General features: G+C 44.8%; 1 protein-coding gene across 1 annotated transcript in view; it reads left to right on the top strand.

The window, feature by feature from the left end:
- The window catches only part of LOC121292287 (deubiquitinase DESI2), an 86469-nt gene extending 72926 nt beyond the window's left edge, over positions 1–13543 (top strand). The window contains exon 7 of the mRNA XM_041214137.1: positions 13298–13543. Within this exon, the coding sequence (XP_041070071.1) occupies positions 13298–13543 (246 nt within the window). The remainder of the gene's footprint in view (positions 1–13297) is intronic.
- Positions 13544–13865: the final 322 nt, after the last annotated feature.

Below are 13865 nucleotides of genomic sequence, written 5' to 3'. Positions count from 1 at the left end.
CCACAGGATCCACCCTCTCCTTTCCCCGTAGGACCTCTAAGACGTTACTTCAATCTCAGGGAGATTGAAGCGCTTTTTTAAAAAAATTAATATAGACAGTAACATTTTTTTAAAAACATGTCCCCTCATGTGACTCTGTCACATGAGCTGGGATATGTCGTTAATTCAAAAGTAAAGTTTTTATTTAATGTTTATTTGCTTTAGAAAACCTTATCCTGCTTGTGGATGAGATTACCTAAAAACGTGAAGGCCGCTTGGCCTATTCGCCCGCCCGCCAACCATAAGGCTGGATGGACGGCGTTAATTTGATTTTAGTTGGCTTGCTAATGGCCTTAATAGGCCTTTCAATTATCCGCCGGCGCGCAGCCAACTCCGGTGCGCACCCGCCAAACGAAATGTCATGCGAGTGCCCAATGACATCGGGACACACGCCCAACGTCATCACGCGTCATGTTACACTCGGGCACGCGCCCACACGCCCAACGTAAAATTCTGCCCATGATAACAAATTGAATGTCAAATGAGAGCTGTCATCTTACCAAGTGATTCAGTTAGACAGCATGCAGCACAAGAGCAAGCTGCCTTTCATTCTTTAATATCTCTTTTCATTTGCTCTCATGCCCTGCAGTAAATCTCACAGGAAAATAAGGCTTTTTCTTCCTTTGTTTAATATTTGAAGAGGCTATGATATTTTGCAGATCCAGAGGGCAATGTTAGTGGCAGTTCACAGAAAACCCTAGGAGACAATACAAATACTCCATTAATCTAAACTCTATAAATACCTTTCACACAAATCTGCACAGCTTTCAGCCTTGGCTTTCATCCTGCATTTGTTAATCCATGACTATTTGAGTTCAGTATTCACTCTCAATTTTCCCATCTTGAACAATCTCAACCCACTTTTAATCCAATCCCATCTTGAACAATCTCAATCCACTCTCAGTGCACTCCCATCTTGAAAAGTCTCAATCCACTCTCAGTCCACTCCCATCTTGAACAATCTCAATCCACTCTCAGTCCACTCCCATCTTGAAAAGTCCCAATCCACTCTCAGTCCACTGCCATCTAGAACAATCTCAATCCACTCTCAGTGCACTCCCATCTTCAGCAGTCTCAATCCGCTCTTAGCCCACTCCCATTTTAGTAGTCTCAAACTCATTTCAATTGGCACAATCTTAATCACCTTGGACATAAGCATAGCAGTAAACCAATCCACAGTTCAGAATTGGAAAAGCAATCTTATCTAAGTTATTTTCATTACTCTATTGTTGACACATTCTGTTGCTTTGTAATTTTGTTTCATAGAACCAATTAAGAGAAGCTGGTATTCCAATCATTGGAAACCCCGCGATCAACTTCTTCAATGTTGAGTTTTTGATATTGTTGTTAGCAAGTGTGCACAATTGATGGAGAAGGTAACCCCCTTGACCAGAGAAGCCTATTTCCTAAATGGAAGTGTGAACATAACTACCTCTTAAAATTGACCACCTCTTAGGTAGTGGTAATATCGCTGCACTAATAATCCAGAGTACAAACAGAAAATGCTGGAAAAACTCAGCAGGTCTGGCAGCACCCGTGGGGAGAGAAACAGAGTTAAAGTTTTTGAGTCCATATGACCCTATTTCTCTCTCCACAGAACATCTGTGCATGACAGCATGTCAGACCTGCTGAGTTTTTCCAGCATTTTCTGTTTTTATTTCAGATTTCCAGCATCCGCAGTATTTTGCTTTTATTTTAGTATTCCAGAGCCTCACATTAATGCCCTAGAGACAAGGGCTCAAATCCCACCACAACAGCTGGTGGAATTTAAATTCAATTAATAAATCGGGAATTGAAAGCTAGTCTTAGTAATGGTGACCATGAAACTAACATCTATTGTTGTAAAAAACCATCGGATTCATTAATGTCCTTTAGGGAAGGAAATCTGCCATTCTTACCTGGTCTGGCCTACATGTGACTCCAGAACCACAGCAATGTTGTTGAGTCTTAACTGCCCCCTGAAATGGTCTCACAAACCATTCAGTTCAAGGGCAATTGGGGACGAGCAATGAATGTTGGTCTTACCAGTGATGCCCTCACTCTGTGAAAGAATAAAGGGAAAAAAAGCAGTGCTGGCTTTCAGCCACAGGCCTTTGAGCCACCAGTAACATCACAGAGAGCATGGAACTTCTGCTCCAGTTTTAACTCTACCCTAACAGGTTGTTGTATGTCTGAAGGAACCTATTGTAATTTTGAGCAGGGAAAATGGTTACTGAGCCAAATGAAAACATTTGCAAATTTCCCTTCAGAAACTTACAAGCAAATAATTTGCCAAATGTACTGAAGCGCATACCACTGTGTTCTGGAAAAGGGTGAACTGATAAAAACTACTTTCAATCCTCCTCGGGAAGGAAGGAGGTGGGAAAAGAGTCTTCACATGGTGACTCACTAGGCAGAAGTGCACAGGAACTAGGGTACAGGATCAGACACCATAGATGCCACCTCACTGTTGAGCAAGATCACTTACAAGTTCTGCTGCAGAGGACTCTGATGCTGTGATGGCCCAGCCTACCATAGCAGGCCCTTGAGTATTGAAGTAATTATGGTTTTATTTAGTGTGCAATTTACCTTTAAGAATAATATTTGTTTGAAGAAATCACATGATGTGTAGTAACCAATAGGAGATTAGCACTGGCTACCTCAGCAGTCAGTGCAGAAATAGAGTTGGGGTTGAAAGCACACGTGTAGTTGCTGCTGGGTATATTGTAAATAAACTTAATGTTTCCACCCAAGAAGTGCCTGCAGATCAATTCTATCATTAATAGTACAACTCGGCCATCCTACAACAGGAATATATCAGGAAGTGCTAGGTGCACCATGAAACTCATCAGTGATGTATTGCACACAATGTTGCAAAGCCTGGAGGGGTCCAGCTCTATGCACAGCATTCTACCTAAAATGAACCAAGTGAGAACAGACATGATGGGCCGAATGGCCTCTGTCTGCACTGGAACCATTCCATGATTTTAAGTGGTCAGCCCGATGGACATTACAAAGGTGCTCATGACCATGATGGAGCCTCTCCTGCTGTAGAAGCTCAGATGGCCACCAACTTGGTTTTGGAGGTCATTGTTAACAGAGGTTTCCACATCATTCCTGAACTCTGATCTCCAGCAAAGCTGAAGGAGGTTCTGAGGCACAACCTCAGGAGGTGGCTCTGGATCCATGGAAAATACCTCTTTCAGGACGATTCGGTCTCCCACATAGTGGCACCTTGCCCTTGTTAGTGCCATCTCAACCTATGCATGATGCTGAAGTCTGCAGCTGGGCCCTCAAGGCCCAGAACTGCTCGCCTTCACCAACTACAGGCCATCTGAAGTGTCCTCAATGGAAGCTCAGCAACCTTCACCTCCTAAACTGCAGCCACTGGGAAATCATATTTTGTAAGAATATGAGGAAGGATAAATATGCACATAAGACGGGCGCTAAGGCCGGTTACAAGGGTGATTCATAATTAATTATTCATTATAAGGCTCGTGAATGTGTTGCTGTCTCCCAAATTTGTGCCCATCTCTCCCAGAATTCCATGTTTGAATCTCTCCAGTCAGGTTACCACATCTGCCACACTACCAAAATAGCTTTTTATCAAAGTCACAAATGACATCCTATGTGACTGTGCAAATACATACTACCCCTCCTCGTTCCAACTGCAGCCTTTGCCTCCATTGACCATACCATCCTCCTCCAGTGTTGTCTCATAGTGGGTGTGGCTATGCATGCTTGGTTCCATTCTTATCTATCTGATTGTAGCCAGAGAATTGCCATCAATGGCATCTCTTCCCATTCCTGCACCATTATCTCTGGGTTCCATTTGACCTTAAGATGGAGGAGCAGAGCCATTCGGCCCATCGAGTCTGCTCCACCATTCAATGAGATTATGGCTGATCTGATAATCCTCAACTCCACTTTTCCTGCCTTTACCCCATAAACCCTTGATTCCCTTACTGATTAAAAACCTGTCTATCTCAGCCTTGAATATACTTAATGACCCAGCCTCTACAGCCCTCTGAGGTAACGAGTTCCACAGATTGACTACCCTCTGAGAGAAGAAATTCCTCCTCCTCTGTCTTAAATGGGTGCACCTTTACTCTGAGATTATGGTCCTGGACTCTCCCACAAGGGAAACAACCTCTCAACATCCACCCTGTCAAGCCCCCTAAGAACTTTATATGTTTCAGTAAGGTCACCTCTCATTCTTCTAAATTCCAATGAGTACAGGCCCAACCACCTCAACCTCTCCTCAATAGAAAATCCCTCCATCACCAGGATCAATCTAGTGAACCTTCTCTGGACTGCCTCCAATGCCAGTATATCTTCCTTAGATAAGGGGACCAAAATTGTTCACAGTATTCACCAGGTGTGGCCTAACTAGTGCCTTGCATAGTTTAGCAAGACTTTCCTATTTTTATACTCCATTCCCTCCATTCCTCCACTCCATTTCCCCCACAGATCTATCCTTAGTCCCCTCTTGTTTCTCATCTACACGTCGCCCCTTGGCAACATCATTGGAAAACACAACATTGGTTTCCACATCTACAAGGTGCACTGCAGCAACTCAGGAAGGCTCTTTCAACAGCATCCTTCATACCCGTGACTACTAACAACTAGAAGAACAAGGGCAGAAGGCGCAGTATCTGAATTTCCCCTCCAAGCCAGGCACCATCCTGACTTGAAAATATATCACCGTTCCTTCACTGTTGCGGGAACAAAATCCTGGAACTCCCTTTCCAGCAACACTGTGGGTGTACCTACACCACGTGGACTGTTCAGTTCAAGAAAGGCGGCTCACCACCACCTTCTCAAGGGCAACTAGAGATAGGCAATAAATACTGGTCCTGGCCAGCGAAGCCCACATCCCATGAAAAAGTAAAAAAAATGTACACTGGCGCCACTCAGCCTTAACACCACCGCCTCTCTCAATCCACACCCCCCCCCCATCCCACAACCCCCTCACACCACTGTCTCTGTCTCTAAATTGTCAGCCTGATTATCCAGCACCTGTGTGGATGAACAAAAATTTCCTTCAATTAAATATTGGGAAGACTGAAGTCATTGTCCTTGGTCCCAGCTATTAACTCCATTCCTTTGCCATTATCTTTCTCCCTGGCAACTGTCATATTTGACCCCGAGATGAACTGCTGACCACATATCCTTACCATCACTAATGCCACCTATTTCCACCTCTGTGACATGTCCCGGCTCCACCCGTGCCTCAGCTCTTACACTGTTGAAACCCTCATGCAAGCCTTTGTTACCTCCAGACTTGACACTTCCAGTGCACTCCTGGTTGCTCTCCCACATTCTACCCTCCGTAAACATGAGTTCACCCAAAATTCTGCTTCCTCACGCCAGATCCCGTTCACCCATCACCCCTGTGCCCTCTGACCTATATTGGCTTCAGGCTGAGGAATGCTTCAATTTTTAAAATTCCCCTCCTCGTTTTCAAACTCCTTTGTGGCTTGACCTCTCCATACCTCTGTAATCTCCTCCAGTCCCACAACTCTCTAAAATGTCTGTGTTCCTCTAATTTTGGCCTCTTGGCAAGCTTAGTCACTCCACCATCGGCAGTCATGCCTTCAGCTGCCAAAGCCCTAAGCTTTGGAATTCCCTCCCTAAACCTCTCTGCCTCTCTACCTTGTTTTTCTGCTTTAAAACACTCTCCAAAACTTACCTCTTTGACCAAAGTTTTGGTCATCAGCCCTAATATCTCTTTTTGTGGCTCGTTGTCATATTTTGTTTTATAATGTTGTTGTGCATGTCCTGTCACATTGAAGTCCCTAAATAAATGCAAGCTCTTGTTGTATTTCTGCTCACTGTTAGGTTCAAGTGGCGTTGAACTGGTTGATAAATTTGCATTTTCTTCCACATTTGTCATTGGTTTTTACAGTGAAATGAGAGCATCACCCAAAAGGCTGGACTGAAAGAAGGCAATTGGATGGTGATAGTAAGGATTGTGAGATGGGAGGGATGATTCAGGTGAAGCACTCTTCCATAAGCTGTTCTCTGAAAGTAATGACAGCAAGGCTCCCATTTTAGGCCTCCTTTGCAGCTGTGCCTGAGGTTCCTGATGGGAGTCATGGACCATACCCAGAGACCTATCCCATTATTTCCCAGCAGACAGACACCAGCTCTTGCTGAGCCTGAAGGAAACCTCACGTGCTTAAAGTTTCCATTTTTATTTTGAGTATTATTAAGTTATAGCCAGCCTGTAACCTGATGGTCTGATAGCAATAAAGATGGCTCAGAAGATGAAAGGTGCAGGATGAAAGAGTCATTATCTGCTGCTAGAATAAACAAGCCTGCATGATCTACTGCTTGGTGGTCACAAGCCAGATTTACATTGAGGGATTTTTTAAAAATTCATTTACGGGATGAGGGTGTGGCTGGCTAGGCCAGCATTTATCACCCATCCCTAACTGGCTTTGAGAAGGTGGTGGTGAGCCACCTTCTTGAACTGCTGCAGTCCATGTGGTGTAGGTACACCCACAGTGCTGTTAGGGAAGGAGTTCCAGGATTTTGACCCTGCAGCAGTGAAGTTTGGCCGATATATTTCCAAGTCAGGATGGTGGGTGGCTTGAAGGGGAACTCCCAGGTGGTGGTGTTCCCATTTATCTGCTGCCCTTATAGTCCTAGCTGGTAGCAGTCATGGCTTTGGATGCTGCCTAAGGAGCCTTGGTGAGTTTCTGCAGTGCATCTTGTAGATGGTATACACTGCTGCTACTGGGTGTCAGTGGTGGAGGGAGTAAGTTTGTGGAAGGGGTGCCAATCAGGTGGGCTGTTTTGTCCTGGATGTTGGCTTCTTGAGTGCTGTTGGAGCCGCACTCATCCAAGCAAGCGGAGATTTTTCCATCACACTCCTGACTTGTGCCTTGTACATGGTGGACAGGCTTTGGAGAGTCAGGAGGTGAGTTAATTACTGCAGAATTCCTAGCCTCTGACCTGTTCTTATAGCCACAGTATTTATATGGCTAGTCCGGTTCAGTTTCTGGTCAATGGTAACCCCCAGTTTGTTGATAGTGGGGGATTCAGTGATGGCAATCCCATTGAATGTCAAGGGGCAATGGTTAATTTAGCAATGGTTAGCCTGGATATTGTCCAGGTCTTGCTGCATTTGGACATGGACTGATTCAGTATCTGAGGAGTAACAAATGGTGTTGAACATTGTGCAATCATCAGCGAACATCCCCAATTCTGACCTTATGATGGAAGGAAGGTCATTGATGAAGTAGCTGAAGATGGTTGGGCTGAGGACACTACCCTGAGGAACTCCTGCAGTGATGTCCTGGAGCTGAGATGATTGCTGTCCAACAACCACAACCATTTTCCTTTGTGCTAGGTATGGCCCCAACCAGTGGACAGTTTTCCCCCGATACCCATTGACTCCAGTTTTGCTAGGGCTCCTTGATGCTACACTTGGTCAAATACAGCCTTGATATCATAAGCAGTCACTCTTACCTCACCTTGGGAGTTCAGCTCTTTTGCCGATGTGTGAACAAAGGCTGTAATGAGAGCTGAATGGCTCTGGCAGAACACAAACTGAGTTTCAGTGAGCTGGTTATTGCTAAGCAAGTGCTGCATGATAGCACTTTTGATAACCCCTTCCATCACTTCACTGATGATGGAGGGTAGACTGATGGGACGGTAATTGACTGGGTTGGATTTGTCCTTCTTTTTGTGAACAGGACATACCTGGGCAATTTTCAACATTGCTGGTTAGTTGCCTGTGTTGTAGCTGTACTGGAACAGCTTGGCAAGGGGCGTGGTAGGTTCTGGAGCATAAGTGTTCAGTATTATTGTCGGAACATTGTCACGGCCCATAGCCTCTGCAGTATCCAGTGCTTTCGGCTGTTTCTTGATATCGCGTGAAGTGAATCAAATTGCTTGAAGACTGGCATCTGCAATGCTTGGGGCCTCCAAAGGAGGCCAAGATGGATCATCCACTTGGCACTTCTGACTGATGACTGCTGCAAATGCTTCAGCCTTATTTTTTGCACCATCACAGACGATGAGGATATTTGTGGAGTCTCCTTTTCCAGTGAGTTGATAATTGTCCACCACCATTCACGACTGGATATGGCAGGACTGCAGAGCTTAGATCTGATCCATTGGTTGTGGAGTCGCTTAGCCCCGTCTTTCACTTGCTGCTTCTGCTGTTTGTCTCTGCTCTCCTCTATGCTGCTTCTCTTCATACTCTAGTCATGAGGACAGCCCTACTATATGTCTCATGGCTGCAGTCAAACAGATTATAAGGCTCGTCCTCCTCTTTCTAGTACCATGCCCAAAAAGGGCATTGGCAATCATGGATTTCCATTGGATTGGCCCATGATTATGCTTGGCAAAGTATTGCAGTGGCTTAGCATTACCTTCTGCAGTTTGGCTGACCAGGAAATTCCCCCACTCTTACTGCCTGTCATAAAGTACATTGGAAGGATTTGTAGGCTAATAATGAACCTAAAATAAAAACAACACACTGCGGATGCTGGAAACCTGAAGGAAAAACAGGAAATGCTGGAAAAGCTCAGCTGTGGTTATTCGCTGAGCAAGAGAAATCCCAGAAAGAAACATGTCTTACTGATCATAACTGTATTTTGAAAACAAGGGGAAAACAACTGATCCCAGAAGCATAGAATCCCAGTAACACTTTTAGGATTTTAAAATTAAAAGATTTATTAACAAGAAGAAAAAAAAACTTAAACACACAAGATTAAAATGACACAGTTGAAACAGTTTTACAAAACATTCCCCAAAAAACCCATTTGGTCAGAACACACAAGTAAACTACTTGGCAATAGCTCCCTTATAGATTTTTAACCATGAGGTATTCATTCTCTTCCTCCTTAAAAACCATTTAAAGTTTAGCAGCTGAAAAATAATGTCCTTACCTATCACCTAATGCAAATTTTAAAACCCAACTTATTTACATGTAATTCCAACTTCACCATAGCCTCTCATTACAAATGCTTGCATCTAGCTCCTTTACCTTTCTTCTCTCAGTTCCCACAGACAAGCTGTCTTTACTAACCATCCCCCAGTTTAATTACCCATATTTGCACAAACATACCACCTTCTTTACAGAATACTATCATTTCCCCAAATATATTAAAAAAATAATATCCATCTTCACAATCTATGGAGAGAGAAACAGAGTTAACATTTCAAGTCCAATATGACTCTTCTTTGGATCTGCTGAACATGGGTAATTATCCTGTTTGACATATGATGCAATGATATAAACGCACCTTCCATGGCCATCAAGTCCTGAAGATGGACTTAAACGCTGAGCTTTTGGCCCAGAGGTAGGGATGCTATCATTGCACCACAAGACCATGCCATCGTTAGAAGGCAATCAAACCCTTCTTCTCAGCAATAAAAATTAACTCACCAGAGTCTGAAACGGACCACAAAATGCTGAGAAGTCAATTGTGGCTAAAAATAGCAAACCGGCAACTCTGTGACCATTACATAGGGCATATTTACATATTTTTACCTCGGTGGGCGGGCGCGCGTCTGACCCCCTCGAGCATAAACTGAAGCATGTTGACGTTGGGTGAGTGTCTTGATGTTAACGCGCAGTCGCATGATATTTCAGTAAGCGGGCACGTGCCAGAGTCAGCAGCGTGCCCACCAACAATCAAAAGGCCTATTAAGGCCATTAACAAGGTAATTGAAACAAAATTTATGCTGCTTATCCAACCTTATGGTTGGCAGGCAGGCGAAAAGGCCAAGCGGCCTTTGCATTTTTTTTGGAAACCTCATCCATGGGCGAGATGGGGTTTCCAAGAGCAAATAAAAATAAAATAATTTTTTTTTAAATTTCATTTACAGCACGACCCTACCCATGTGACATAACATTTTTAAATTCTTTATGTCTGATTTTTAAAAACTGTTCATCTCCCTGAGGCAACTCTGTGCCTTGGGGGGGGGACATGCTCACCCTCCTCCCCCCTGCCCGCACAGGCAGCACTGAGCGCTGCCGCTTGCGTTTCATGCTGGTGGGCCTTAATTGGACCGCCAGCGTAAAATCGCGGTCCTGCCCTGATCACGGGCAGTGGTCCTGACCACCCCTGCCCAGCCGCTGCCAAGCCCACCCGGCAAGGGCAAAATTCTGCCCATAATTCCTTCAGATAGCGCTGGTGAAGGATCCTTCCTGCCTGTTAGTACCATATATTGGTGGATGTTTAGCATGTGACAAATCAGGTCCTAGGATAGACCAAGATTGGAGAAGGGCCCTCCAAAAAGCACACTTAGTTTTCCATAGCATACTTAGCATTTCCTATGGCATGCTCATCAGCCTTCAATGATAGATCTGCTCGTCTGCTCCAGATCCTGCACAAATGTAACCAGTGATTTGTCATGTGAAGACTTCTCCTCTAACTACCCACTAAAGTGCATGGGATTCCAGTCTCTGGGCTGCTAGGTTCATATCAAGTGACAGTGAATCTTCAGGAAGGTTGGGCATCCCCTCTCTGAAATGGCATTTGGACCTGAAAGGCAAGGTGGGTGGGTGGGGGGTGGTGGGGGGATGGGTGGATGGGGGTGGGGGTGGGGGAACAAGGCTTTTAGTGGAAAGGGAGAGCAGAGAGAAATCAGCAACTGCAGTTCATCAGGCAGAGTGTGTATGGTGACATAGGAGTCAGAAGAGACAAAGAGGATTAGGATGTGAAGAAATACAGTATGATACCTCCTCCACTGATACCAGTCACGATGATGCTCCATCTGTCCGTGATGTCCAGCATGTTGCTTTTCCAGAGAGGTAATGGTGTGCAGGTTTGACCTATTGTGGCTGCTGACTCTTGCTGCAAGTTATGTTCAACCTTCTCCTGCACTAAAGTTTTGGGGAAGTGTGGGTTGAAAATAACGGTGAGAGTGACAGGTATAGAGCATGAACAGGGAGAGAAGTTGATGTAATAAACTGTAGCGCAGTAATCGTAGGAGAGTGAAGGGAAACAGGAGAAGACAGGAGTGTTGTGAATAATGACACTGTCGGTGGTGCAAGTGTAAGCAGAGAGAAATTGAAGGAAGAGGTGAGATTCTTAGCTTGACAATTCATCCGAGATCATTGAACTTTTTCTGTAATTCAGCTACGCCTTGAGCAAATGTTGTGGTATTCTTAGCGACCTCTTCTCATTGGTGGAGGATGCATTGTCTGGAGAGCCCTCTGTCAATAATCTGGGCCAGGGCCTCTAAAATCCTGTCCAAGTACCTGGGTTCCAGCTTCTTCCAGCCATTTTGTGGCTTTGGGAATGTTTCCTTGTTCCCTGTAGTCAGAGTACACCTCCCCTTTAAGAGGTGCTGCCTCCCTGCAGTCAGAGTACACTTCCCCTTTAAGAGTTGCTGGCTGCCTGTACGTGGCCTCAGTCCATTTTGATTTCCAAACCCTGAAACAGGCATTTATTTTATTCATTTGTTCACCGGACGTGGGCATCGCTGGCTAGGTCAACATTTATTGCTCTTCCCTATTTGCCTTTGAGAATGTGGTGGTGAGCTGCCTTCTTGAACCGCTGCAGTCCATGTGGTGTAGGTACACCCACAGTGCTGTTAGGGAGGGAGTTCCAGGATTTTGCTCCAGCGACAGTGAAGGAACGGCAATATGGTTCCAAGTCAGGATAGTGAGTGACTTGGAGGGAAACTTCCAGGTGGTGGTGTTCCCACGTGTCTGCCCTTGTCCTTCTAGGTGGTAGTGGTCGTGGGTTTGAAAGGTGTAGTCTATGGGGGCCTTGGTGTGTTGCTGCAATGCATCTTGTAGATGGTACACACTGCTGCCACTGTGCATTGGTGTGGAGGGAGTGAATGTTTAAGTTGGTGGATGGGGTGTCAAGGCAGAATGTTAATGGAACAGTTTTATTTGGCTTCAAGGTAACTCCACATGCAGCAGCATTTCTGTAATTGTGCAAGATTGACTGGTTAATTCAGGCTTGACAATTGTTTTTCATTTATTTGTTGTTTGTTGGTGAAGTCCTTTCCCTTAGACACCGCTGTCAAAAGCTTTGATAGGACTGGTTTGCATTAGACAAACTCGTGATGCACTTCCCACCCTTGCAGACTGACTCATTTCGACACTACTTCTGCCTAATTGCTACATTGTCAGATTTTTGAGGAACTGTCTATATAAAGCTAACTCAAAACTGACATGAACCAGTAACACTTTCTGAAGTAAGGAGACATCTATTTATGTTCACGCTGCGTCATGCTAAAGCTTGGAAGGATGCTCCGATTTATATCACAGGCAGTTTTACAAATTCCACGTATGCTGCTGTATATTTTAGAATCAGCTATGCTGTGGAGGTCTTGTGGCTCAGTAGTGTTCCTGCTTCTGAACCATGGCCCTGGGTTTACGCCTCACTTTGATCACGATGCAATTCAATAGGCTGTTATTCAGCCTGCAAAGTGGGTCTAGTGGTAATGTCACTGTAATCCAGAAGCCCCAGGCTAATACTTTGCGGGGCGGGGTGGGGTGGGGTGGGGCCGGGGGGTGGGGGGGGGGGGGGTGGGTGGGGGGGGGGCGCATGGGTTCAAATCCCACGATGGCAGCTGGTGGAATTTGAATTCAATTAATAAATCTGGAATTATAAAGCTATTCTCAGTAATAGTGACCATGATAACTATCATCAATTGTTGTAAAAACCCATCTGGTTCACTAATGTCCTTTAGAGAAGGAAATCTGCCATCCTTACCTGGTCTGGCCTACACTGATTCTCACAGCAATGTGGTTGACTCAACTGCCCTCTGAAATGGCCACGGCAGTTGAACTCACTGCCCCAGTTCAAGGGCAATTAGGGATGGGCAATAAATGCAGGCCTTGCCAATGATGCTCACATCCCGTGAAAGAATTTTTAAAAACCTTTCTCTCCAGGGGAGAAAGGAACATGAAGACATGCAAAAGAAGTTATGTTATGTTGATTGAATTCTTTCAGGGGAACAGTGCTTGTAAAAGTGAGATACAACTTAATACTATGTGTGTGGAGCAGAGATCCAGAATGCACAAACTGCTAAAAAAACAATCAAAATTAGGTCTATGAGATTTTTTAAAACCTTGGAACTCTGAATGGTTTACTCTGATACCGGATATCCTGAAATCCCTCAGGACTTACATTTCTTGCCTTAGCAAAAATAAACTAGAAACCAATTTTAGAGAAGAGTGCTTCCTTTGTTTTTGTACGTTTGTTAAGTGATCTGCACTCAGAATTTCATTCTGTCGCCCACGATGTGGTTAAAAGGTGGTTTACTGCTGTCTGAGGCCATACTTGTTGTCTTCCAGATCCTCTGTGGGAAGGAGATCCCCCGCTGGGTGAACAGGCTGGCATACTTTAGTTCCTGCATCCCATTCCTCCAGAGTTGCCTTCCCAAGGAATGGCTCACGCCTGCAGCTCTCCAGAGCCACATCAGCAGCCAGGGTCTAAATAAGGACGATCAGAGTGACACAGGAGATGATGAGTCACCTTCGACCTCGACCTCTGCGACCGCGTCAGGAACCACCAGGACCTGCAGACACACCAGAGTCTAATTGTGTCTCTGAATTGTAACTTCTTTGACCCTTTTCCAGTTTTTCATAGCTGTTTTTTTGTAGACTTTCTGTGACAGCCTATAAAGCACAGGCCTGGTATTGGGTGAAAACTACTGTGGCAAGATGTCTTAAGTGAGGGGGACAATGTGATGGTCAGGAATGAGAACCGAGATACCATCAAGAACTTAACAACTCGGTATCTGACTAACAAGAAGATGATGTTGGAACACACTTCCCAGAAACTAGCCCAGACCTTTTTTACAAAATTAATTGTGCACGTTTCACATTGACAACCAACCTTTCTCTTCCGTTGAAATCTCCA

Source organism: Carcharodon carcharias, chromosome 20 (genome assembly GCF_017639515.1).
Source record: "Carcharodon carcharias isolate sCarCar2 chromosome 20, sCarCar2.pri, whole genome shotgun sequence".
Taxonomy (NCBI): Eukaryota; Metazoa; Chordata; class Chondrichthyes; order Lamniformes; family Lamnidae; genus Carcharodon; species Carcharodon carcharias.
This window is presented reverse-complemented; position numbering and strand designations above follow the sequence as displayed.